Raw genomic sequence first — 27,993 nt, 5'->3', positions numbered from 1 at the left:
ATTTTATTTTCACTTTTAATTGCAATTTCTTGTCATGTCAACATATTTCAATCCCACTTTGTAACGCAACAAAATGTAAAAATTCATGGGGCGTATACTTTCTATTGTCACTGTGTGTGTGTGTGTGTGTGTGTGTGTGTTTTGGTCATGTGAGACAGCTAACCAATGGCAGTCGTGGATTAGACGCCGCCAGTGCGCCTTGACCGTGGACATAATGGCTAGAAAGGAGACTGTTTGTGTCAAATTGACTTCTAATAAAGTTGAATTATTTTTCATTCTAGCTAACAATAACCATTTTCATAACCTTAATCTAATTATCCTGACCTGCTACATCAATTCGCTTTATCTGCAGCGTAAATTATCCTAACCTGACACGGAAAGTCAATTCTGACATAAACTGTATCCCATCTAGTCAAATAGGACTGAATCAGAACGCCAATTTCATTCAGCCTTTATCAACGCTGACAACCGATTTGAACATATTTCCTCCGTTGCTGACATGTAGCCGACACGATAAATTGGCCGACAGAAGTATTTACGGTAATTATGATGTTACATTGTTGCCGATTGTACGCGATACAAATTTAAGTGAGTGTGCTACGCGAAGATACGTTCTCGGGTGAATTTGTGGTTCTAGTTTTAACGTAAAGCCGTCTCTTTAGGCTAGCTAGAGTATATGTACAAATGCAGTCGTTCTCAACCAGGGGTACTTGGTCTAGCCACAGTTGATAATTGAGAAGTCTCATGAGACCTTAGGCCTACTGGTAAAATGCACATGAGGGACACTTCAGGGGTACTCCAGGCAGACCAAAATTAATTTGCCCGACAGTGGTACAGTAACCGAAAAAGGTTAGCCCACTGAGTCCAAGATGTATTCTTAATTTTAAGGTCCTTGTATGTTATTTTCAGCGGTAGACTGGCTCTGGCAGCCAAAACAGCCAAGTACTCCATCTGAAAATAAATTGATTTCTCAATTGCGATATGATTCTAGAAACATAAAGCCCTTTACTATCACGTCGGAATAATTCTATAAATACAAAATATCCACTTACTGTACACCAGGGGCACCACTTTGGTTTTAGAAGTGGGGGGGACATAATCTGTCGGTGGTCCTTCCCCAGATTTTTGGGGGGACATCTAAAGCTTATATCTTGCATTTTTACACAATCCAATATGCTGTCTCTATTTAGAACAAAAAGTAAGCAAACATGCCCACTGTCATCAAGCTAGGTAAGAGATCATTATTAAATATGTTTAATGTGATTAATCAGACTGAACAAGATCAAAGGTAATTCAATAATAAATATTGTTGCACCTTTAACCGATAGACTAACAAATGAACAACTTGAAAAACTAAGTTCACTTTTGATTGACTTTATTAAGACATCCTCTATATCAAATTTCAGTCAGACTGACCTGCCAGCCCGAGCCACCTGCACGCCCGACCCCCACCAGTCCAGTAAATAACTCCACTCTCTCCCAAAACAAGTAACTTCCCCGTTTTCCCACCTTAATTTTTTTTTGTTCCTGAGGGAACGTTTTGGAAACAAAAAACATACAGTTGAAGTCAGACGTTTACTTAGACTTATGTTGGAGTCATTAAAACTCATTTTTCAACCACTTCACAAATTTCTTGAAAACAAACTGTAGGTTTGGCAAGTCGGTTAGGACATCTACTTTGTGCATGACACAAGTAATTTTTCCAATAATTGTTTACAGACAGATTATTTCACTTATAATTCACTGTATCACAATTCCAGTGGGTCAGAATTTTACATGTACTAAGTTGACTGTGGCTTAGGAGCTTCTGATAGGCTAATTGACATCATTTGAGTCAATTGGAGGTGTACCTGAGGATGTATTTCAAGGCCTACCTTCAAATTCAGTGCCTCATTGCTTGCCATCATGGGAAAATCAAAAGAAATCAGCCAATACCTCATAAAAAAAATTGTAGACCTCCACAAGTCTGGTTCATCCTTGGGAGCATTTTCCAAATGCCTGAAGGTACCACGTTCATCTGTACAAACAATAGTACGCAAGTATAAACACCATGGGACCACGCAGCTGTCAGACCCCTCATTCTGTCTCCTAGAGATTAATGTATTTTGGTGTGAAAAGTGCAAATCAATCTCAGAACAACAGCAAAAGCCCTTGTGAAGATGCTGGAGGAAACTGGTACAAAAGTATCTATATCCACAGTAAAACGAGTCCTATATCGACATAACCTGAAAGGCTGCTCAGCAAGGAAGAAGCCACTGCTCCAAAACCTCCATAAAAAAAGCCAGACTACGGTTTGCACCTGCACATGGGGACAAAGATTGTACTTTTTGGAGAAATGTCCTCTGGTCTGATGAAACAAAAATAGAACTGTTTGGCCATCATGAACATCGTTATGTTTGGGGGGGAAAAGGGGAGGCTTGTAAGCCGAAGAACACCATTCCAACCGTGAAGCATGGGGGTGGCAGCATTATGTTGTGGCGGTGCTTTGCTGCAGGAGGGACTGGTGCACTTCACAAAATAGATGGCATCATGTGGTAGGAAAATTGTGGATATATTGAAGCAACATCTCAAGACCTCAGTCTGGAAGTTAAAAGCTTGATCGCAAATGGGTCTTCCAAATGGACAATGAACCCAAGCATACTTCCAAAGTTGTGGCAAAATGGCTTGAGGACAACAAAGTCTAGGTATTAGAGTGGCCATCGCAAAGCCCTGACCTCAATCCCTCAATTTGTGGGCAGAACTGAAAAAGCATGAGTGAGGAAAGAGGCCTACAAACTTGACTCAGTTACACCAGCTCTGTCAGGGGAATGGGCCATAATTCATCCAACTTATTGTGGGAAGCTTGTGGAAGGCTACCCAAAACATTTGACCCAAGTTAACCATTTTAAAGGCAATGCTAGCAAATACTGATTGAGTGCTTGTAAACTTCTGATCTCCTGGGAATGTGATGAAATAAATTAAAGCTGAAATAATTTATTCTCTACTATTATTCTGACATTTCACATTCTTAAAATAAAGTGGTGACCTGACCTAAGACAGGGACTTTTTACGAGGATTAAATGTCAGGAATTGTGGAAAAACTGAGTTTAGATGTATTTGGCTAAGGCGTATGTAACCACAACCTACTCAGGTTTAGGATCTTAATGAAAACATGTATTTTTAGTTTTGGTGTGTTAGGCCAAAGCCAGAGTGATAACCCACAGGACGGCAGACCCACATGGCAAGGACTGAGCAGCCCATCAGCTAGGGATTGCCTAAATTGTTATCTCCCCAGAAGTATGAATGTTTTCAATACAGACTCCTTCAGTCATAATGTATTCTATATTAGGCATCCAGACCTTATGCAAGTTTCTCCCTTAATCTGGTAATAAATCAAAGCTATTGATGCATAACTTGACACTGTGGGAGGATAACCAACCTTCCAATTAATGGACATGTTTCTTATCTGCTATAAATGCTTGGTTAAACAGTTTCTTCAGATAGGTCTCCAGTATCAACATTTCCAAGCAAACAAAACCAATAAGAAGAGTGAATCTGTAGACATGCAGAGATAAAATAACATACTGTTTGCCAGAATTCAGCCAGCCTTCACAAGACCATAACATATGCAAATGTGTCCCCTTTTGTGTTATACACCTCTAGCAGAGGATTTACATGGTTGAGTGCATGTTATTCAGTTTCACTGGCATATAGTACTTTCTATTGATGGCCTTAAACTAGTAATTTATGTCTGAGATGATATGAACATTACTGGACATTCAAACATATGTATCTTTTCATCATCATCAATAGCTTCTACCAGGTCTTCACACTTTCGTTTTACATGTTTCAGTTCGCTGCAGCTAGCAACTGGAACAAGCTGCAACAGACTCAAACTGGACAGTTTTATCTCCATCTTTTCGTTCAAAGACGCAGTCATGGACACTTACTGACAGTTTTGGCTGCTTTGCGTGATGTAATGTTCTATCTACCTTTCCCTTTGTGCTGTTGTCTGTGCCCAATAATGTTTGTACCATGTTTTGTGCTGCCGCCATGTTGTGTTGCTGCCATGTTGTGTTGCTGCCATGCTGTGTTGTCTTAGGTCTCTCTTTATGTGGTGTCTCTCTTGTCGTGATGTGTGTGGTGTTCTATATTTTAGTTTTTATTTATAATCCCAGCCCGTCCCTGCAGGATGCGTTTTGATCGGCCGTCATTGTAAATAAGAATTTGTTCTTAACCGACTTGCCTAGTTAAATCAAATGTTTTGTGTCATCGGGAAAAGCCTATATCAACTCATGATAGTTTGTATATCAACGTTGGAGGATTGTCAGACTGCATTAAAATAGCATCTGGCTTGTCCAGTGTTTGCTGCACTGAGATAATTAAGTATTGTATCTGCAAAATTTCACCTCACAGACTGGTCTTCCCTGGCTGTCTGACCCTGCTGGGACCCCTGTCACCATCTCGTCCTGCTAAGACATGATGAGCAGGGTTCCATTCCTGTGGGACGCCTGAAGGACCTGCGGGTTTGACAGAGATCATTGCAGCACTGTCTGCGGACAGTCAGACAGATGACTTTGGGATTCAAATATTTTTGTTGTCCCACAGATTATTTGGAAATGGTCCTCTGTCTGCTTGGTATGCGTTAGCCTCGCATCCTTTTCGCATTATTCACACACTGCTGCTTCAACTTCTTCAATAGCCTATCTCTCACAATTGGATGTGAGCGTTCAAGTGTTCCTAGTATGTGTGGTCTCATTAAAATAGAGTAGGCTGCCTACATAGGCAGAGAATCACGTGGCAGTTAAATATCAAATAAGATTATACTTCAGTTTACAGTGTCTGTAAAAAAATTATAATGGAAAGAAGTGGAGGGCGCTCAACCAACGTGAGTCGACCTGCAATCAAAACATGGAATCATCATTGAAAAGGCACAAAGCACACACAGGTTAGGTTGCTATGGTGAGCACCGGTGAGCCTATTCATTTAAGTATTGATTACCCTTTTATTTGCCTCTGCCTGCAAGTTGTCCTCCTAATAGGTGGGTGATATTCTATTGGACTAAGCAAAACGTAGCAAGTGTCTTATTCATGCTGCTTACAGTTCAGTAGCTACCTGCGAGATCAGGTGTGGTCTCAATTAAATAGAGTAGGATATAGCCTATGCATGAGCAGAGAAGCACCGCGCAGTTCTCTTTCCAAGGAAATGTACTTCCTATATTGCCTAGAAAGTTCTAAATACTAATCACACACATTTCTGTCTGAAAATCTTCCCACTCCTAGAAGGTATCCTATAAAATAGCTCAAGCGAAAGCAGAGTTGGAGAGACTTGCACTATCTTCAATCTAACATATTGGCTGATCTAGCCCAGTAATACAGATAGCCTAATATCGGGGCCATGTGTGAATCTCCTGGTAATTTAAACTATTTTAAGGTATTTTTGCTCATTTGATATTGCCTATAGGGCTCAAAATTGCTGCGACCATGGCTGGCAAGTGAGCTGTGTCACATACGCCTAAAATAACATTGCGGGACTGCAGTTGGGTTTGGGACCAGTCCTTGTGGGAGTCGGAGAGAAAGCTGGTGAGGTATGAAAAGCTGCGGATGCTGGCGCAGACCTCTACTGAGCACCGTGACCGTGAAGCCTGTAATGTTAGACCTGTGTATTACTGTGTCAGTGTGAAAAGTAGGGAATTAGCAAGGGAAACGGACAGCTCAATAACGTTACATTGCCATACTGACTAATAAAACCTCTCAAAACAAATGCTACATACATTTCCATACCGACAAAAGCTGTTAGCAATATGAGGCAGCTATTATTACTATGTCTGACAGATGGGTCAGCTCTAGCCTCTACCTGTCTGTGGTAGCTACTAGCTAGTGCAGCTAATTCCCCTCAGTCGAGAGGGGATTAAACATTCGCTAACGTTACATGTCAGTTACAATACTAGCTCAGCACTGGGAATAAACACTAGTTTAATTTTTTGTGTGTAAAGTTTTTTGTATGTAAAGTTAAACAGCAGTTAGCTTGTCAACTTAAGAGTAGCCAGTTTCTGCTGTGCTTGCTTTTAGAACTCTGAAAGAGTGCAAATCATACGGTGCATTCGGAAAGTATTCAGACCCCTTTGACTTTTTTCTCATTTTGTTACTTTACAGCCTTATTCCAAAATGTAATGAATAAAAAATATTCATCATCAATCTACACATAATACCTCATAATGACAAAGTGAAAATAGGTTTTTAGAAATTTATATTAAAAATAAAAAATATTTGCGTAAATATTCAGACAAATTTTGCTCCGGTGCATCCTCTTTCCATTGATCATCCTTGAGCTGTTTCTACAACTTGATTGGAGTCCATCTGTGGTAAATTAAATTGATTGGATTTAATGGAGTTTCCCCAGCATCCTGAAAATTGAAGGTCCCCAAGAACACAGTTGCCAACATCATTCTTAAATGGAAGAAGTTTGGAACCACCAAGACTCTTCCTAGTTCTGTCCCCCCCGGCTGAACTGAGCAATCGTGGGAGTAGGGCCTTGGTCAGGGAGGACAAGTTAAGCCTGATACAGAGGCTATTTCTTTGGGCTATTGCCTGTGTATATTTGGTAAATCTACTTGTATACAGTGCCTTGCGAAAGTATTTTGCCCCCTTGAACTTTGCGACCTTTTGCCACATTTCAGGCTTCAAACATAAAGATATAAAACTGTATTTTTTTGTGAAGAATCAACAACAAGTGGGACACAATCATGAAGTGGAACGACATTTATTGGATATTTCAAACTTTTTTAACAAATCAAAAACTGAAAATTGGGCGTGCAAAATTATTCAGCCCCTTTACTTTCAGTGCAGCAAACTCTCTCCAGAAGTTCAGTGAGGATCTCTGAATGATCCAATGTTGACCTAAATGACTAATGATGATAAATACAATCCACCTGTGTGTAATCAAGTCTCCGTATAAATGCACCTGCACTGTGATAGTCTCAGAGGTCCGTTAAAAGCGCAGAGAGCATCATGAAGAACAAGGAACACACCAGGCAGGTTCGAGATACTGTTGTGAAGAAGTTTTAAAGCCGGATTTGGATACAAAAAGATTTCCCAAGCTTTAAACATCCCAAGGAGCACTGTGCCAGCGATAATATTGAAATGGAAGGAGTATCAGACCACTGCAAATCTACCAAGACCTGGCCGTCCCTCTAAACTTTCAGCTCATACAAGGAGAAGACTGATCAGAGATGCAGCCAAGAGGCCCATGATCACTCTGGATGAACTGCAGAGATCTACAGCTGAGGTGGGAGACTCTGTCCATAGGACAACAATCAGTCGTATATTGCACAAATCTGGCCTTTATGGAAGAGTGGCAAGAAGAAAGCCATTTCTTAAAGATATCCATAAAAAGTGTCGTTTAAAGTTTGCCACAAGCCACCTGGGAGACACACCAAACATGTGGAAGAAGGTGCTCTAGTCAGATGAAACCAAAATTGAACTTTTTGGCAACAATGCAAAATGTTATGTTTGGTGTAAAAGCAACACCAGTCATCACCGTGAACACACCATCCCACTGTCAAACATGGTGGTGGCAGCATCACGGTTTGGGCCTGCTTTTCTTCAGCAGGGACAGGGAAGATGGTTAAAATTGATGGGAAGATGGATGGAGCCAAATACAGGACCATTCTGGAAGACAACCTGATGGAGTCTGCAAAAGACCTGAGACTGGGACGGAGATTTGTCTTCCAACAAGACAATGATCCAAAACATAAAGCAAAATCTACAATGAAATGGTTCAAAAATAAACATATCCAGGTGTTAGAATGGCCAAGTCAAAGTCCAGACTTGAATCCAATCGAGAATCTGTGGAAAGAACTGAAAACTGCTGTTCACAAATGCTCTCCATCCAACCTCACTGAGCTCGAGTTGTTTTGCAAGGAGGAATGGGAAAAAATGTCAGTCTCTCGATGTGCAAAACTGATAGAGACATACCCCAAGCGACTTACAGCTGTAATCGCAGCAAAAGGTGGCGCTACAAAGTATTAACTTAAGGGGGCTGAATAATTTTGCACGCCCAATTTCTCAGTTTTTGATTTGTTAAAAAAGTTTGAAATATCCAATAAATGTTGTTCCACTTCATGATTGTGTCCCACTTGTTGTTGATTCTTCACAAAAAAATACAGTTTTATATCCTTATGTTTGAAGCCTGAAATGTGGTAAAAGGTCGCAAAGTTCAAGGGGGCCGAATACTTTCGCAAGGCACTGTATTTTGTATGATATGGGTCTTTCACCATTGGATCGCCAAGACCTGTCAATAACTCGACACGGAGTACATCGACCTGTCTTTCCTTCTGCTGATTTCGTGCCCTTACCAATGCTACAAGGTCCATGTTTTTACAATTACATAGGTTAATAAAGATACTGCATGGTGGTGGCAGCATCATGCTGTGGGAATGTTTTTCAGGGACTGGGAGACTAGTCAGGATCTAGGGAAAGATGAATGGAGCAACGTGCAGAGATCCTTGATAAAAACCTGCTCCAGATCACTCAGGACCTCAGACTGGGGCAAAGGTTTTACATTCCAACAGGACAACGACTCTAAGCACACAGCCAAGACTACGCAGGCGTGGCTTCGGGACAAGTCTCTGAATGTCCTTGAGTGGCCCAGCCAGACATCTCTGGAGAAACCTGAAAATAGTGTTGCGACGCTCCGATCCAACCTGACAGAGCTTGAGAGGATCTGCAGAGAAGAATGTGAGAAACGCCCCAAATACAGGTGTGCCAAGCTTGTAGCGTCATACCCAAAAATACTTGTTTGTAGTAGCTGCCAAAGGTGCTTCAACAAAGTACTGAGTAAAGGGTCTGAATACTTGTGTAAATGTGAAATTTCTGTTTTTCTTTTTAATACATCAGCAAACATTTCTAAACGTGTTTTCACTTAGTCATTATGGGGTATTATTTGTAGATTGATGTAAGATGGTGAGATTTGTGCACTGTAAACTGTTTTAACCTGCTTCGTCACAGTTGCAGCAGACTGTATTTTTCAGTGATAATACATTTCTGGCGGCCTTCCATTACACACAGGTGTTCAGAGTATACTATATACTGCAGCTAATTAGCACAGGTGGTCCCTCTGTCTTCCGTAAACACGTGCTGTAAAATGGAGACATGGCCATGTGGGAACACTAACCTTATAAAGGTGTGTATCAAAAAATAAGGTCCTTGTGATGTGTGTTGATGTCCCCCGTACAGAAGATGCCTTCCTTTAATGACTCTGTAATGTAATGGGCTAGGAACCACTGTATGAGTTGTTGAAAGGGAAGTTTCCCCTTTTATTTGTCTAAAAGAGGACAACAATTACTTATGCGTCTACCAATGTATGGTAAATCATATCACTTTTCACTCAATGTATTGGAGCTCCTGAACCACATTTCAGAAGCATGCATGTATTGTCTAGAATATATATTTGGCTTAATACATTGTTAAACCACTATTTTAAATATTTTATATTTTTTACTGCATTTCATTTGACAAACTGCTGATGGGGGTTAGACATTAGGATTAGAATTAAGCATATTTTCATAGGGTAAGGGTACATCAATCAATTAAATTTACAATATCAAACAAGATGATATAAACCATCAGACAGTTATGTATATTCTTAGCTCTATTGTGGCCCCTGAGGCCCTCGTCGCATTATCAGCTTAATCGAAGTTAAATAATAATCAGTCTGTAAGTACTGTATGGGGAAATTCCACAGTAACAGAGACTCCGATTTTCTGCTCCGATGCAAAGTTTGGTAACAGAATAAAGACACACATGGCACAAACCGTTCCCAAACTTTGCATCTGCATTGCTCAAGTATGTGTTTTTGTCAAATGTTCTGTGTAAATTGTTCAAAGTCCTTCATAGTCCTTGTGCATAGAGTCGTATGGTCTGTTAAACGGACCCAGGACTGAGTTTGGGAAACCCTGCTCAAACAGTTAGACATTTCACTTGATAACAAAAAACAATGATTACAAAGTTTAGTCCAGGACTAGGCTTAATCTGTGTCCTAGAAAGCGGCCATTATAGCACAGGTGGTAGATGGGGCATGTTCCCTATAACTGCAGGATTGCTGGCTCAAGCCCCGCTCTGGCTGTTCCTCTTTAATCTCTACAATGGTACTCTGCGGGGAAGTAACACTACCTAGCAGTATCTTCATTAGCCTAACCGACTCGCATTGCACAGCAGAAAGCCTTTAGCAACTGCTGAGATTTAAAGGTCAGTGGCCTGTGTCTGTTCAAATCAGCGAGACAGATGGAGCAAAGCTGTCAACAAGCCAAAGGGTGGCTACTTTGAAGAATATCAAAGAGATTTTGATTTGTTTAACACTTTCTTTTGGTCACTACATGATTCCATATGTGTTATTGCATAGTTTGGATGTCTTCACTATTATTCTACAATGTAGAACATAGTAAAAATAATGAAAAACCCTGGAATGATTAGGTGTTTCCAAACCTTTACCTGGTTATGTATTTTTTTTTAAATCCTGTTGCCTATAATGTAATTGCAGCTAGTAGGAGAGGGCAACATAAAGTACTGTTTAAATGATCTTGAATACCAGAGAGAAAAGAAACAAGAGCACAATTTCTCCCAAACACAGAAGTCTTTGTTATTCATTTTGGGGCTGATCTTTTTCTGTTACCTGTGAACTAATTTTAGTCTCACTTGTCATTCAGAGGCTGAGCACTGGGCAGGGGAGCCTTGCATCTCACAAGTGCTTACATAATATCCATTGATTTGAGTTGATTAGTAGAGTTTAGTGAATGGAAGTGAAACTGAGGTGGAATACAGTGCCTTGCAAAAATATTCATCCTCCTTGGCATTTTTCCTATTTTGTTGCATTTACAACCTGTAATTTAAATACATTTTTATTTGGACTTCATGTAATGGACATACACAAAATATTCCAAATTGGTGAAGTGAAATTTTGAAAAAAAAACTGAAAAGAGGTGTGTGTGCATATGTATTCACCCCCTTTGCTATGAAGCCCCTAAATAAGATCTGGTGCAACCAATTACCTTTAGATGTTACATAATTAGTTTGCACACAGGTGGACTTTTATTTAGGTTTCCCATGATTTGTCACATGATCTCAGTGTGTGTGTGTGTGTGTGTGTGTGTGTGTGTGTGTGTGTGTATATATATGTATGTTATGAAAGGCCACAGAGTCTGCAACACCACTAAGCAAGGGGCACCATGAAGACCAAGGGGCTCTCCAAACAGGTCCAGGAAAAGGTTATAGAGAAGTACAGATCAGGGTTGGGTCATAAAAAAATATCTGAACATTTGAACATCTCACGGAGTACCATTTAAATCCATCAGTAAAAAATGGAAAGAATATGGCACCACAACAAACCAGCCAATAGAGGGCAGCCCACCAAAACTCACAGACCAGGCAACAAAGAGACCAAAGATAACACTGAAGGAGCTGCAAAGCTCCACCGCGGATATTGGAGAATCTCCCATTTGACCACTTTAAGCCGTACACTCCACAGAGCTGGGCTTTACGGAAGAGTGGCCAGAAAAAAGCCATTGCTTGAAGAAAAAATAAGAAAACACGTTTGGTGTACACTAAAAGGCAAGTGGGAGACAACCCAAACATATGGAAGAAGGTACTCTCTGGTCAGACGACACTAAAATGTAGCTTTTGGCCATCAAGGAAAACGCTGTCGCAAACCTAACACCCCCCCATTACCCCGAGAACACCATCCCCACAGTGAAGCATGGTGGTGGCAGCATTATGCTGTGGGGGTGTTTTTAATCTGCAGGGACTGGGAAATTGGTCAGAATTGGAGGAATGATGGACGGTGCTAAATTCAGGGAAATTCTTGAGAAGGGAGTTGATAGGCTTAGTCATAAACAGCGCTGTGCTTCAAGCATTGCAAAGACCTGCTGGCAAACGCAGGAAAGTGCTGTTTGAATGAACACTTACGAGTCTGCTGCTGCCTACCACCGCTCAGTCAGACTGCTCTATCAAATATCAAATGACGGGCTTAATTATAATATAATAAACACACAGAAATACGTGCCTTAGGTCATTTAATATGTTAAAATCCGGATACTATCATTTCGAAAACGAAACGTTTATTCTATCAGGGAAATACGGAACCGTTCTGTATTTTATCGAACGGGTGGCATCCATAAGTCTAATTATTGCTGTTACATTGCACAACCTTCAATGTTATGTCATACTTATGTAATATTCTGGCTAATTAATTACGGTCTTTGTTAGGAAGAAATGGTCTTCACACATTTCGCAGCGAGCCAGGCAGCCCAAACAGCTGCATATACCCTGACTCGCAAGAGAAGTGACATTTTCCTAGGTAATATTGCCTGCTAACAGGAATTACTTTGAACTAAATATGCAGGTTTAAAAGTATACTTGTGTATTGATTTTAAGAAAGATATTGATGTTTATGGTTAGGGGCATTAGTGCAACGGCAGTGCTTTTTTTTGCGAACGCGCTTGTTAAATCATCACCCATTTGGCAAAGTAGGCTGGGATTCGATGATAAATTAACAGGCACCGCATTGATTATTTGCAAAGCAGGACAAGCTAGTTAAACTAGTAATATCATCAACCATATGTCGTCAACCAGTGATTATGTTAAGATGGATTGTTTTTTATAAGATAAGTTTAATGCTAGCTAGCAACTTACCTTGGCTCCTTGCTGCACTCGCGTAACAGGTGGTCAGCCTGCCACGCAGTCTCCTCGTGGAGTGCAATGTAATCGGCCTTAATTGCCGTCCAAAAATGCAGATTACCGATTTTTGTTATGAAAACTTGAAATCGGCCCTAATTAATCGGTCGACTTCTAGTCTTAGGCGTCTCACAGTACGGACATTGCAATTTATTGCCCTGGCCACATCTGCAGTCATCAGGCCTAAGGCATGTTCATGCAGATGAGCTGGGACCCTGGGCATCTTTCTTTTGGTGTTTTTCAGTCATTAGAAAGGCCTCTTTTTAGTGTCGTAAGTTTCCATAACTGTGACCTTAATTGCCTACCGTCTGTAAGCTGTTAGTGTCTCAACTACCGTTCCACAGGTGCATGGTCATTAATTGTTTATGGTTCATTGAACAAGCATGGGTAACAGTGTTTAAACCCTTTACAATGAAGATCTGTGAAGTTATTTGGATTTTTACGAATTATCTTTTTATACAGTTTATATATCCTAATAAGCAACTAATTCTTAAACACTTAGAAATATAGCAATGTAATACATTTCATATTACATGACCCTCCCCTGGACCAGATAAAATATATATATATATATATGATTACCTGGAGGAAAGTCATGCTTTTTCTATTTCAGGCAAAGGGAGGGTTTAGTGTATATCCCTCTGAATAGCCAAATGCCTCGTCATCTAATTAGTGACGCGCATGAATGGATGAACGAGATTCTCACTGTCCCTACCTACTATCTAGCGAAACCACAGCCAAGGGAACGGGCTTGGCGGAATCAGCGGGGAAAGAAGACCCTGTTAGGCTTGACTCTAGTCTGGCACTGTGAAGAGACATGAGAGGTGTAGAATAAGTGGGAGGCCCCGGCCGCCGGTTTACTAAACCCTCCCTTTGCCTGAAATAGAAAAAGCATGACTTTCCTCCAGGTAATCATTCTGTGAATTTGGATCTGTCCCTAATGACATAAGGATCCTCTATTTTGCCTGTCCTTGAACCTTTCTTGACCTCTAGCAATCATGCTAAATCTGCTATGATGTTGCTGGGTTTGACATCCATACTGGCATTGTAATTCTCACACCAATCATTATATTGTTTGATTTAAGAATACTTTTGTCAATCATGTAGGGACATTTTAAAAGTCCAGGGTCGTGTTCTGTAGGAACAAAACGACAGAAAATGTTTTGAAATGGAACAAGGGACTACCTGTCCTGAACAAAAAGGCCAGGGTTGTGTTTTGTATGAACGGAATTGATTTTGGGGTGGGTGAAATGGGACAAAGGCATTGGCAGAAAAAGTACCCAATTGTCATACTTTTCTATAAGTAAAGATACCTTAATAGAAAATGACTCATGTAACAGTGAAAGTCACCTAGTAAAATACGACTTGCGTATAAGTCTATAAGTATCTGATTGTATATATACTTAAGTATCTAAAGTAAATGTAATTGCTAAAATATACTTAAGTATCAAAAGTAAAAGTATAAATCATTTAAAATTCCTTATTTAGCAAACCAGACATCGCAATTTTTACATTTTTATTTACTGATAGCCAGGGATACTCTCCAACACTCTGGCATAATTTACAAACAAAGCATTTGTGTTAAGTAAGTCTGCCAGATCAGAGGCAGTAGGGATGACCAGGGATGTTCTCTTGATAAGTGTGTGAATTGGACCATTTTCCTATCCTGCTAAGCACTAAATGTAACGAGTACTTTTGGGTGTCAGGGAAAATGTATGGAGTAAAAAGTACATTTATTTTCTTCAGGAAGTAAAAGTTGTCAAAAATATAAATAGTAAGGTAAAGTACAGATACCACCCCAAAAATGACTTAAGTATTACTTTAAAGTACTTTACACCACTGGACAAGGGACTACTTGTCCTGAACTTATCCCATAAGGACACTCAAATTATGTCCCAAATGGCATCTTATTTCCTATGTAGTACACTGGGGAATAAGGGTATGATTTGGAATGCTACCTCTCCCTTGGAAATCCAACCTGTTGTTATTGTCTGCCCTGTAGCTGTGCGGCTGAGGTGGGCTGGTTTTATGAGCGAGCCTGGATGACCGTGATGGAGGAGGCTGCCACTCGGCTGGAGAGGGAGCATGTGCACAGCGTCTACGAGAAGATTGCTCCTTATTTTAACGACAGCCGCTACAAGGCCTGGCCCAAGGTGCGCCAGTTCCTACTGGACCATGAGCCTGGCAGTATCATCGCTGACGTGGGTATGTACGCTACTGTGTCTGTTCTACTGCTGATGGACATGCATTAAGTGGGTATGTGTCTCTGTCTTAATACTGGTCTCGGTCTGTCCTACCACTGACTATCTCTGGTGGCCTGAGTTTAATTGAAACGAACAAAAAGTCCAATAACAACATACGCTGCCTAAGGTTTTCTACCTGCTATTGATTGATTTCATGATGCAATGTTTCGTTGTTGACAAGCAAATTAGTCTTTGGTTGACTCTTGCTTTCAGCTACTGTCTAAGATGGTGTGTGATATTCTTAATTTCCCGCTAGGGGTTTGGTTTTCACACTCGAAAGTACCAGTCATTCTGAGATGGCCTTGCTTCAAGTCTGATAAATCCACTATAATTGAGAATTTCAATAACCATTTTTCTACGGCTGGCCATGCTTTCCACCTGGCTACTCCTACCCCGGTCAACAGCACTGCACCCCCCACAGCAACTCGCCTAAGCCTTCCCCATTTCTCCTTCTCCCAAATCCAGTCAGCTGATGTTCAGAAAGAGCTGCAAAATCTGGACCCCTACAAATCAGCCGGGCTAGACAATCTGGACCCTTTCTTTCTAAAATGATCTGCCGAAATTGTTGCAACCCCTGTTACTAGCCTGTTCAACCTCTCTTTCGTGTCGTCTGAGATTCCCAAAGCTTGGAAAGCAGCTGCGGTCATCCCCCTCTTCAAAGGGGGACACACTCTTGACCCAAACTGCTACAGACCTGTATCTATCCTACCCTGCCTTTCTAAGGTCTTCGAAAGCCAAGTCAACAAACAGATTACCGACCATTTCGAATCTCACCATACCTTCTCTGCTATGCAATCTGGTTTCAGAGCTGGTCATGGGTGCACCTCAGCCACGCTCAAGGTCCTAAACGATATCTTAACCGCCATCGATAAGAAACATTACTATTCATTGATCTGGCCAAGGCTTTCGACTCTGTCAATCGCCACATCCTCATCGGCAGACTCAGCCTTGGTTTCTCAAATGATTGCCTCGCCTGGTTCACCAACTACTTCTCTGTTGGAGTTCAGTGTGTCAAATCGGAGGGTCTGCTTTCCGGACCTCTGGCAGTCTCTATGGGGGTGCCACAGGGTTCAATTCTTGGACCGACTCTCTTCTCTGTATACATCAATGATGTCGCTCTTGCTGCTGGTGAGTCTCTGATCCACCTCTACGCAGACAACACCATTCTGTATACTTCTGGCCCTTCTTTGGACACTGTGTTAACAACCCTCTAGGCAAGCTTCAATGCCATACAACTCTCCTTCCGTGGCCTCCAATTGCTCTTAAATACAAGTAAAACTAAATGCATGCTCTTCAACCGATCGCTGCCTGCACCTGCCCGCCTGTCCAACATCACTACTCTGGACGGCTCTGACTTAGAATACGTGGACAACTACAAATGCCTAGGTGTCTGGTTAGACTGTAAACTCTCCTTCCAGACCCACATCAAACATCTCCAATCCAAAGTTAAATCTAGAATTGGCTTCCTATTTCGCAACAAAGCATCCTTCACTCATGCTGCCAAACATACCTTTGTAAAACTGACCATCCTACCAATCCTTGACTTCGGCGATGTCATTTACAAAATAGCCTTCAATACCCTACTCAACAAATTGAATGCAGTCTATCACAGTGCAATCCGTTTTGTCACCAAAGCCCCATATACTACCCACCATTGCGACCTGTACCCTCTCGTTGGCTGGCCCTCGCTTCATACTCGTCGCCAAACCCACTGGCTCCATGTCATCTACAAGACCCTGCTAGGTACAGTCCCCCCTTATCTCAGCTCTCTGGTCACCATAGCATCACCCACCTGTAGCATGCGCTCCAGCAGGTATATCTCTCTGGTCATCCCCAAAACCAATTCTTTCTTTGGCTGCCTCTCCTTCCAGTTCTCTGCTGCCAATGACTGGAACGAACTACAAAAATCTCTGAACCTGGAAACACTTATCTCCCACTAGCTTTAAGCATTAACTGTCAGAGCAGCTCACAAATTACTGCACCTGTACATAGCCCACCTATAATTTAGCCCAAACAACTACCTCTTTCCCTACTGTATATTTTTTTTATTGTATTTTTTATTTTTTTATTTTTTTGCTCCTTTGCACCCCATTATTTTTATTTCTACTTTGCACATTCTTCCACTGCAAATCTACCATTCCAGTGTTTTACTTGCTATATTGTATTTACCTTGCCACCATGGCCTTTTTTTGCCTTTACCTCCCTTATCTCACCTCATTTGCTCACATCGTATATAGACTTGTTTATACTGTATTATTGACTGTATGTTTGTTTTACTCCATGTGTAACTATGTGTCGTTGTATGTGTCGAACTGCTTTGCTTTATCTTGGCCAGGTCGCAATTGTAAATGAGAACTTGTTCTCAACTTGCCTACCTGGTTAAATAAAGGTGAAATAAAAAAATGAAGTCATGATGTCAATGTCAAAACACAAGTAGCACTCCCAAAGGAGTGCACCATATAGGCAAGCAAATAGGGTGCCATTTCATACTGGCCTCATGCATGTCTTTCTCCTGGGGTTGACATCTAGGCTGCATCCTGATTCTCTGCCCTTCTCCGAAAGGGTGCACATGCATACTCCCGGTCATGGATTAAGCAATGGTGGAAACTCCCTCCAGCCAGTGCTTACACCAATCCAAATCTTTGAAAACTATGATTGTGAGTGAGCAAGTGCACACTTTGGGAGAAGGGTGGAGAATCAGGACTGGGACCTGGTGTTTGTTGTTGATTGTCTGCCCTCATCCCCATCACAGGCTGTGGCAATGGCAAGTACCTGCACATCAACGGCAGTGTGTTCAAGCTGGGCTGTGACGTTTGTCGCCCCCTGGTGGACTCTGCCTGGAGCCAGGGCCACGAGGTGCAGCTGTGTGACAGCCTCAGGCTGCCTTACAGGGATAGCTGCTTTGACGGTGTCCTCTCTATCGCAGGTAGGCCTATGCTTCACTCAACATGGGAGGGTGCTGGCCTGTGTTGTCTAGCGGTTAGTGTGTCTGACCCCGGTTCAATTGGGGGTCAGACCAACTGGCTTGCATTCTGACTCACACTCCTGCTACCATTACTTTCTATTCACTGTCCTCCTCACTCCCCCTCGGGCCTAACCCTACAATGTTTGCATATCGGAAGTGTCTGGATAGGTATAAGCAGTGCTTGACTTGGGATGAAAGAAGTGCAGGAGCTTTCTTCTTGCAGGTCGGTCCATTAGACTGTTCATCGAAGTTCACAAATTACATTGTGCTATAGAGACCTCTGTTTATTCATTGTTAAGGGTTTGTACATATTGTTCATCAAATCAAATCAAATCAAATTTATTTATATAGCCCTTCGTACATCAGCTGATATCTCAAAGTGCTGTACAGAAACCCAGCCTAAAACCCCAAACAGCAAGCAATGCAGGTGGAGAAGCACGGCTATTATTATAGCCTACATGAAAAGGTAAGCATTATTGACACTGGAAGGCTGCTGTGTCTGATCCCATGTAGACCTACCGTCTCCTGCCATTGTGCCATTGATCAAGGCACTTAACCCCCACAAAGTAGAACTGCACGGTTAGTCACATGCGGTCAACCCTCCGTCTGGAGAGCTCCTGGGTGTGCGGGCTTGTCTTTTGATCTAGCCGTGAAACACCCTAGTCTGCTTATTGAGGTTCTGTTGAGCAGCTGATGTTAATGCTACAATGTGGTTAGACCAGGGCTGGAACAAAAGAGTGCCACCTCTGAGGATGGTTGCCCATGACTGAAGTAAAAGTGAAAGTCACCCAGTAAAATACCACTTGAGTAAAAGTATTTGGTTTTAAATATACCTAAGTATTAAAAGTAAATATAATTGCTAAAATATACTTAAGTATCAAAAGTAAAGTATAAATAATTTCAAATTCCTTATATTAAGCAAAGCAGACGGCACCATTTTGTTTTAAAAAAGTACGCATATCCAGTGGCACACTCCAACACAGACATATACATGATATAGATATGTGTTTAGTGAGTCTGCCAGATCAGAGGCAGTAGGGATGACCACGTGTTCTCTTAATAAGTGCGTGAATTTCACAATTTTCCTGGCCTGTTAAGCATTCAAAATGTAACGAGTACTTTTGGATGTCTGGGGAAATGTAAAAGTACATAATTTTCCTTCAGGAATGTAGTGAAGTAAAAGTACACAGTATCCAGATGTCTCTTAAACATGTCAGATGGATCAACACCCTCCTTATCTTTCCATAATCTCCCCAACACTGTCAGACTACTGGAGGCGGGAGCAGCCATGGTGAATTCACAGGAATAACTACCGTTGGACTAAACTCCCTTCCATACAGTCCTGTCTCCCTCGTCTGGGTATTACCCACCCACCCAACGCTCTGTTCGCTCATGTTCCCAGCATGCCTGTAAAATCCCTTTCTCAGGATGAGACACCCCGTGTACCTGTAGGTTGACCCAATAGTTAATTGCCAGCTGGTGTCTCCTAATCTGCAATGGCATATCCCCCATCTCCACCTGTAGTCCAGACACTAGGGAGGTCTGAAATGCCCCACTACATATTTTGAGTCCTTGCCCCTGTATGACATCTAGCCATTCAAATGAGGTCCGGGCTGTCTAACCATTCACTGCTATAGTCTATTACAGATCAGATCAATGCAACACACATAGTCCTCAGTGAGGAACGCCCAGCCCCCCACTCCTTCCCCATCAGACCGGATCAATGCAACATACATGGTCCTCAATGAGGAACACCCAGCCCCCCCACTCCTTCCCCGTCAGACCGGATCAATGCAACATACATGGTCCTCAATGAGGAACGCCCAGCCCCCCCACTCCTTCCCCGTCAGACCTGATCAATGCAACACACATGGTCCTCAGTGAGGAACGCCCAGCCCCCCACTCCTTCCCCATCAGACCAGATCAATGCAACATACATGGTCCTCAATGAGGAACACCCAGCCCCCCCACTCCTTCCCCGTCAGACCGGATCAAATGCAACATACAGTGCCTTGCGAAAATATTCCGCCCCCTTGAACTTTGCGACCTTTTGCCACATTTCAGGCTTCAAACATAAAGATATAAAACTGTATTTTTTTGTGAAGAATCAACAACAAGTGGGACACAATCATGAAGTGGAACGACATTTATTGGATATTTCAAACTTTTTTAACAAATCAAAAACTGAAAAATTGGGCGTGCAAAATTATTCAGCCCCTTTACTTTCAGTGCAGCAAACTCTCTCCAGAAGTTCAGTGAGGATCTCTGAATGATCCAATGTTGACCTAAATGACTAATGATGATAAATACAATCCACCTGTGTGTAATCAAGTCTCCGTATAAATGCACCTGAACTGTGATAGTCTCAGAGGTCCATTAAAAGCGCAGAGAGCATCATGAAGAACAAGGAACACACCAGGCAGGTTCGAGATACTGTTGTGAAGAAGTTTAAAGCCGGATTTGGATACAAAAAGATTTCCCAAGCTTTAAACATCCCAAGGAGCACTGTGCCAGCGATAATATTGAAATGGAAGGAGTATCAGACCACTGCAAATCTACCAAGACCTGGCCGTCCCTCTAAACTTTCAGCTCATACAAGGAGAAGACTGATCAGAGATGCAGCCAAGAGGCCCATGATCACTCTGGATGAACTGCAGAGATCTACAGTCGTATATTGCACAAATCTGGCCTTTATGGAAGAGTGGCAAGAAGAAAGCCATTTCTTAAAGATATCCATAAAAAGTGTTGTTTAAAGTTTGCCACAAGCCACCTGGGAGACACACCAAACATGTGGAAGAAGGTGCTCTGGTCAGATGAAACCAAAATTGAACTTTTTGGCAACAATGCAAAACGTTATGTTTGGCGTAAAAGCAACACAGCTGAACACACCATCCCCACTGTCAAACATGGTGGTGGCAGCATCATGGTTTGGGCCTGCTTTTCTTCAGCAGGGACAGGGAAGATGGTTCAAATTGATGGGAAGATGGATGGAGCCAAATACAGGACCATTCTGGAAAACCTGATGGAGTCTGCAAAAGACCTGAGACTGGGACGGAGATTTGTCTTCCAACAAGACAATGATCCAAAACATAAAGCAAAATCTACAATGGAATGGTTCAAAAATAAACATATCCAGGTGTTAGAATGGCCAAGTCAAAGTCCAGACCTGAATCCAATCAAGAATCTGTGGAAAGAACTGAAAACTGCTGTTCACAAATGCTCTCCATCCAACCTCACTGAGCTCTAGCTGTTTCGCAAGGAGGAATGGAAAAAAAATTCAGTCTCTCGATGTGCAAAACTGATAGAGACATACCCCAAGCGACTTACAGCTGTAATCGCAGCAAAAGGTGGCGCTACAAAGTATTAACTTAAGGGGGCTGAATAATTTTGCACTCCCCATATTTGTTTTTGTTTTTGATTTGTTAAAATAGTTTGAAATATCCAATAAATGTCGTTCCACTTCATGATTGTGTCCCACTTGTTGTTGATTCTTCACAAAAAAATACAGTTTTATATCTTTATGTTTGAAGCCTGAAATGTGGCAAAAGGTCGCAAAGTTCAAGGGGGCCGAATACTTTTGCAAGGCACTGTACATCGTCCTCAATGAGGAACGCCCAGCCCCCCCACTCCTTCCCCGTCAGACCTGATCAATGCAACATACATGGTCCTCGATGAGGAACGCCCAGCCCCCCCACTCCTTCCCGGTCAGACCGGATTAATGCAACATACATGGTCCTCAATGAGGAACGCCCAGACCCCCCACTCCTTCCCCGTCAGACTGGATTAATACAACATATATGGTCCTCAATAAGGAAAGCCCAGCCCCCCACTCCTTCCCCATTAGACAGAGCATCACATTTAGCACCTTCTTACACTTTCCCACCACTCCTCTCAATGTGTTCTGCCCAGGTCAGTCTAGTGTCAAAGTATACCCCAAGGAACCTGAAGGCCCCCACCCTCTCCAAGTTTCTCCCATATAACCTCAAGCATACCTCATCTCCCACCTTCCTCCTGGTAAAGAACACAGTCTGAGTTTTATCTACAGAGGACCTGATTCCCCACATGTTAAGGATCGGTGTCCCGCTAGCGGGGAGGGCGCGTAATTAAAATAAATTCTAATAAATATTATGGATTTGAAACATTTTAGGTACATGTAAGTGTCTTATATCAGGTGAAATCTTAAATTCTTGTTAATCTAACTGCACTGTCCGATTTACAGTAGCTATTACAACGAAAACATGCCATACGATTGTTTGAGGACGGCGCCCCACATCAAAATATTTTTCCACCGGCACAGGTTTCATACATTCAAATATAAAGATTAAATATTGTCTTACTTTCAATAGGAAACCAATTGTAGCAGGTGCGCAACTTCGTCGTGGCGTGCAATAACACAGATTTCCAAGTCTCTGTCCTAATACGAAAACTGTTATTTCTTATTTGTTTTTGAAGTTTACAAGCCTGAAACCTTGAACTTAGACTGACTCCCTGTGGAAGCCATAGGAATTACATCCAGGGAGCTATTTTACAATATTAGCTTTCTCTTGCATTTCTAAGAGGATGGTCTCTCAAAAAAGAAAAATACGGTTGGTTTTTCTTTGGATTTCCTCCTACCATATCTATTGTGTTATATTCTCCTACATTATTTTACAATTTCTACAAACTTTAATGTTTTCTTTCCAATGGTACCAATTGTATGCATAACCTGGCTTCAGGGCCTGAGCGACAGGCAGTTTACTTTGGGCACATCATTCAGGCAGAAATGGAGAAAAAAGGGGCCTAGCCCTAAGAAGTCATTAATGCCCACCGCTCGTCCTTCTCAATTGCTTCCTGTACCTTCTTGACTATGTATGGCACATTTTTCCCCTCTTCCATAAGGCCCCATCTGCAAATAACGACCTCCCAATATCTGGCTGTACCTGAGAGTACACATTATTGATCATGATTGAGAACAACAGAGAACTAATCACGCTCGCCTGCTGTGTACCATTATCCACCAGGTAGCTGCCTGAGAGGCTTCCCCAACCTCACATGGATAGACCTTCCAAACAGGAAATCCTTTATCCAGGTGTACGTTCTTCCTCCTAACCCCCGGAATATTGAGCTCGATAAACAACCCCTCCTTCTACATCATATCATACACCTTTGACCACATCAAAAAAGACAGATACAACTGTCTCCTTGTTCACTTGAGCCTTCCTGACCTCTGCTTCTAAGCAGAGCACTGGGTCCATAGTTCCCCTAACGTTCCTGAACCCACTCTGATGTGGCGATACTAGCCCCTTGCACTCCAGGAAGTAAGTTAGCCTCTGTAATCATATGTTCCATAATCTTAAATGCATGTGATGTTAAAGCTATTGGCCGATAGCTTGTTGGCCTCGTGTCCTTCCCTGGCTTTCGGATTGGTACCACTACTATAGTTTACCTTCCTCCCACACTCTTGTACAATACCTTATCCAGTGCCTCAACAATAAGATGGGCCAACATAACATGGCACACCTCAAATTTCCCAGGTGAAGGTAACCCAGTCTTACCTATTTCCCTTTTGTGCATACAACGCATAATTTACATCCTCACTCCTATCTAGCACTCCTGGATGCTTCTCTCTCATTTTCTCTCTGCCCTTCCATCTGACAAATTAACCAGGTTTTCACTTGGACAAATGCTTTGGACTGCATCTCTCCTCATCTGTTACTGGCACATCCTTCCCACTCGTCAATACTGGATTATCCCACTCCCTTCTGGCCCCACTCATTAATACTGGATTATCCCACTCATCAATACTGGATTTATCCCACTCCCTTCTGGCCCCACTCATCAATTCTGGATTATCACACTCCTTTCTGACCCCACTCATCAATACTGGATTATCCCACGCCCTTCTGGCCCCACTCATCAATACTGGATTATCCCACGCCCTTCTGACCCCACTCATCGTCTTAATCATCCCCCACACTTCTCCCACAGGTGTCGCCCTTCCAATGGTGTCACAGAACCAACGCCAACATGACCTCTTAGTTCTCCTCACCAGGGCCTGGGCCTGCTTATACTGAATCAGATGTTGGAAGTTGTCCTTTTCAGTACCAACGCAATCTTTAACAGCCTACTGTCATGCCGATTCACAGACTAGCTGCAAATAAACTTGAAGAAAACGGAATCAGGAACTGAATGCCTGCTTTCCATGGCTATTCAATGCAGATTCTGCCTTCGTGCTTTGATAAACTTTTTTTTTACCTCCGTATGTGAATCTGGGCCTGCGATATGCTACTTTGTTTTATAGAGGAGCCAAAATGCAATTCCCCAAAAATTAGAGGTGCCAGTACGGTGCTCTGGAAAGCTCCGGCCCAAATCAAGAACTGTGGTAGGGAGTGAATTGGGACCCAGTGTTAGGCTAACTGGGCACTTCATTCAATTCAATAAAAAAAAAGCTTTGTATATCCAATTTACATTTGAAAATCGTCTTTGCCATGAGGATCACATGCATCACATTCATTTATCCATCTCTCTTCGATTTAAAGGGGCAATGTGGGATTGGTACATACATTTTTGGACTTCATGGAATTCATGATATATGGCCACTGATTATAAACTGGGTGGTTTGAGCCCTGAATGCTGATTGGCTGACAGCCGTGGTATATCAGACTGTATACCATGAGTACGACAACTTTTATTTTAACTGCTCTAGTTACATTGGTAACTACATTTTTTTGGTAATTTACATTTATAATAGCAATAAGGCACCTCGGGTTTGTGATATATGGCCAATATATCACGGCTATACCACGGCGTTGCGTTGTGCCCAAGAACAGCCCTTAGCCGTGGTATATTGGCTGTATACCACACCCCCACGGGCCTTACTGCTTAAATATATTGTATGCATGCCTCATGAGCTTAGTTGAACTGTCTTACCTCATCATCCAAAATATAAGCTGGTTTTACTCCATTGTTTGTAAATGTTGCAATCGTAATTTGTAAACAATTACTGTACAGCTTCAAAACATGGTTAAAAATCATTTTGATCTCATGGATGGTCAGTCCTTGCAACCATAGCTCTGTCTATGAATTTGAGTGGTTCCATTTCTCCAGCCCCATCCCAAAGCTGTTTACCCAAAAAAGTGTCTGGTTCCGTTTTGTTGTTTTTGAATCCCAAATTTCCCATTTAACATACTGCCTCTGCTTAGGTATCATGTAGCTGTTCATGTTCAGTGCTTCACTTCAAATCAGAGCGGTTGTGACATGAATCGAATGTTGAAAACGAGGCCAGTTTCATAGTTGACATGAGATACACTTCCTGGCACAGCGCCCTTGTTGCCTCGGCAGCCGGGTTACCAAGATAACAAGGGTATGTTTGGGGAAATAATGAATGGTTTTATTGCAAGGTAAAGCGGTGTCTAATTACCAACGCGTGAGTAGGCAGGATTCGGGTGATCATTTGCCCTAGGACAGTATTAATAATCATAAACACTGGCCCCTCAGTGGCCTCGGGAGGTCGAACAGTTACTGCCGCTGCCTTCAGATCACAAGTATAGCGACGTTGGAGTGGGTTCCAATCCAGCCCATCAGTATTGGGGTCAATCATATTGAAAGAAGTCAATTCAGGAAGTCATTTGAATTTAAAACTTTTGAAATAAATACATATTTTGATGCCCCTTATGCTATTATTGAACCCTCTTCGCTATCTCAATGCCCCCCCCCCCCCCATTCTGAACTTGCCATTCAGAAAGATCTGTTGAACTTGTGACAATACTGTACAAGAAGCTCCAATGCCCACCACTTTCCTAGTTGCACTGCTGAACTGCTCAACTTTCCAACCCTGAAAATGTTTTTTCTCCCTCTCTAGTCATCCATCATCTGTCCACCAAAGAGCGTCGTATTCGAGCAATAAAGGAAATGGCAAGGACCCTGCGCGTGGGTGGGCGCATCATGATCTACGTGTGGGCCATGGAGCAGACACGGCGGAAGTTTCAGAAGCAGGACATCTTTGTGCCCTGGAACCCCAACCCCCCGTCCCCCACCCTGGGCAGGGAGCGGCCCACACCCAGGAGGAGGGGCGCTGTACAGAGCATGAGCGGTAGGTAGCTGGTTAGGTGCCGAAAGGTTGCCGGTTTAATATCTGGAAGGCTGCTATTTTTTGTTGTTGATCCCAGGTGCAATCCCCTGCTGTTGTGCTCTTGAGCAACGCTCTTAACCCCTAAAATATATTTTTGTGTGTGTGTGTGTGTGTGTTTGGACTAACCAAGTCAAATTTATTTTCTTACCTATCCAAGAATGCCTCTACAGCGACAAGAACAGGAAGGTGAAAAGCACATCGTCCATGCTGGACAAAGAGGAAATTACCTGCAGTCCCCATCAGAGCCACAGGCTCTGGATCTTCTCACGCTCCCTGGACTCGGTCTTTGACTTTGGCAGCCTGACCATCTCCAGATCCACCTCCAGGGAACTCATCAGCACCGTCTCCTCCCGGCTTGGGGAGGCGGAGGGGGGAAAGGTCGGCCGCAGAGGAGCGGGCCTCATCAAGCAGCTGTCCAGCCTCTTTTCTGGCTTCTCCAGGAACAACTCGGAGGAAGATGTCTTTGACTCGGTCACAGACTTAGCCAGGAGCCAGAGAGATCATGGCAACGACAACCACTCCAACTCCACAGAGAAGACCAGTGTCCCTACTGCCTTGGTCCAGGAGTGTGGCTCTGTGGCCCTGCCTGACCTGGTCTCCTCCTACCAGAGGGAGCACACAGAGGGTCCAGGGGAGAGGGAAGCAGGCCCACCAGGAGACCTCAAACAGGACAGTGAAGGGGAGCCGGAGGCCGCCTCGTGTCTGCGCTATTACCACGTGTTCCGGGAGGGCGAGCTGGCGGAGCTGATCGAGAGCCACGTCCAAGAGCTCCACGTCCTTTACTCCTGCTTCGACCACGCCAACTGGTGCGTGGTGGCGGAGAAGGTCCAGGTTTGGAACATATGACTTGGTTTTAACAAGTTTTATTTAAATTTTTTATCATGATTTATTCATCTTGCGCCTCAAAGACAAAAAGTACACTATTTTTTAAGAGATGTTGAAGGTACTGTTCAAATTCTTGAGGTGTTGTTTTAAGAGGTAGTGTTTCGCAAATGGAAAGTGCCCAATAAGCAGTGTCCAGAGACCCAGGGCCACGGTATATCTGGTCTGCGTCCCAAATGGCACCCTATTCCCAAGACTTCTATCCTCCGTTCCAATGCTGCTATCAATGGACCACCAATAACTATGAAAAATGTCTGCCAAGGAATCAAGTCATTTAAGTTTTCCCCCTCTGAATTTTGCTCTTTTTTTTTTTTTGCCATAGAGGAACTTATAGGATACCCCCCCCCCATTTGCCTCTTAGACTAACTATTGACCATTATGTTATATAGTGGTGTAATGGGTCTCTCAAATGCAAATTCTGCCTGTATTTGTCTTCATATGTTCCGCAAAATACAAGAGGAACCAACCTTGCAGCAACGTTCTGTGACGTGTTGGTATCCCTTTCTGTGGACCACTTGTGTATAATGGGTCACGTTCTAAGGAGCCATGTGCTGTTATTAAGAATGCTTAAATAAGTCAAGTGCTGTAATGTCAATGCTGTCTGTGTGATTTGGTGTTAACATGTTGTCCAGCTGAACTAAACCAATATAATTTTTGGGGCAAATGATCAGACATATGTCCTAGATGATACTGTGAAATGTTACACTGTAGGTCTGTTGTTGCTTGCTGAATGGCCGTGGTTCGCATATTAATAGCTCCCGGAAAACGTGAAACATTTCTGTAGTCATTGAGCCGTGGTAGTTGCATAAGCCTGTCAGTCCAGTGCAGCATGTCTAGTAGACTCACTACTATGATACTGGTGTACAGATTTTATGGTTGATTTTTAAAAATGACAATTTTTAAATAGAATTTGTCTGTGTATGTTTTTAGCCCATTAATAAATAATTAGTATGAATCTCCTTCTTGTGATTGATTTACTCGTCCTAATCATAATCTGTTTATTCTACCAATGTTCTCAATTTCCTGATACATTGAGGTCAGGGATGCGGGTACAGAACAACATTTACTACCTGTCAGACTAATTCA

The 27,993-nt window shown here is 42.5% G+C and overlaps 1 protein-coding gene across 1 annotated transcript; it reads left to right on the top strand.

Moving 5' to 3' along the window:
- Nucleotides 1-7: 7 nt before the first annotated feature.
- Nucleotides 8-27,743, top strand: trmt9b (tRNA methyltransferase 9B). Its single transcript, XM_020503948.2, has 5 exons — nt 8-540; nt 14,710-14,912; nt 17,703-17,876; nt 25,756-25,986; nt 26,183-27,743. The coding sequence occupies exons 2-5, from the start codon at nt 14,750-14,752 to the stop codon at nt 26,869-26,871; spliced, it is 1,257 nt and encodes a 418-aa protein (XP_020359537.1). The 5' UTR covers nt 8-540; nt 14,710-14,749; the 3' UTR covers nt 26,872-27,743.
- The last annotated feature ends 250 nt before the right edge of the window (nt 27,744-27,993 follow it).

The sequence above is a fragment of the Oncorhynchus kisutch genome, linkage group LG15, assembly GCF_002021735.2.
Source record: "Oncorhynchus kisutch isolate 150728-3 linkage group LG15, Okis_V2, whole genome shotgun sequence".
In the NCBI taxonomy this organism is placed as follows: Eukaryota; Metazoa; Chordata; class Actinopteri; order Salmoniformes; family Salmonidae; genus Oncorhynchus; species Oncorhynchus kisutch.
The sequence above is the reverse complement of the archived record's forward strand: the minus strand, read 5'-3'. Positions and strand labels throughout refer to the sequence as shown.

Bases quoted from the DNA above. Each gene is read 5' to 3' on its own strand.
- trmt9b (XM_020503948.2), top strand. From the start codon at position 14,750: ATGACCGTGATGGAGGAGGCTGCCACTCGGCTGGAGAGGGAGCATGTG. The intron at 17,877-25,755 runs GTAGGCCTATGC...CTCCCTCTCTAG, and splicing joins CGGTGTCCTCTCTATCGCAG to TCATCCATCATCTGTCCACC. The intron at 25,987-26,182 runs GTAGGTAGCTGG...TACCTATCCAAG, and splicing joins CGCTGTACAGAGCATGAGCG to AATGCCTCTACAGCGACAAG.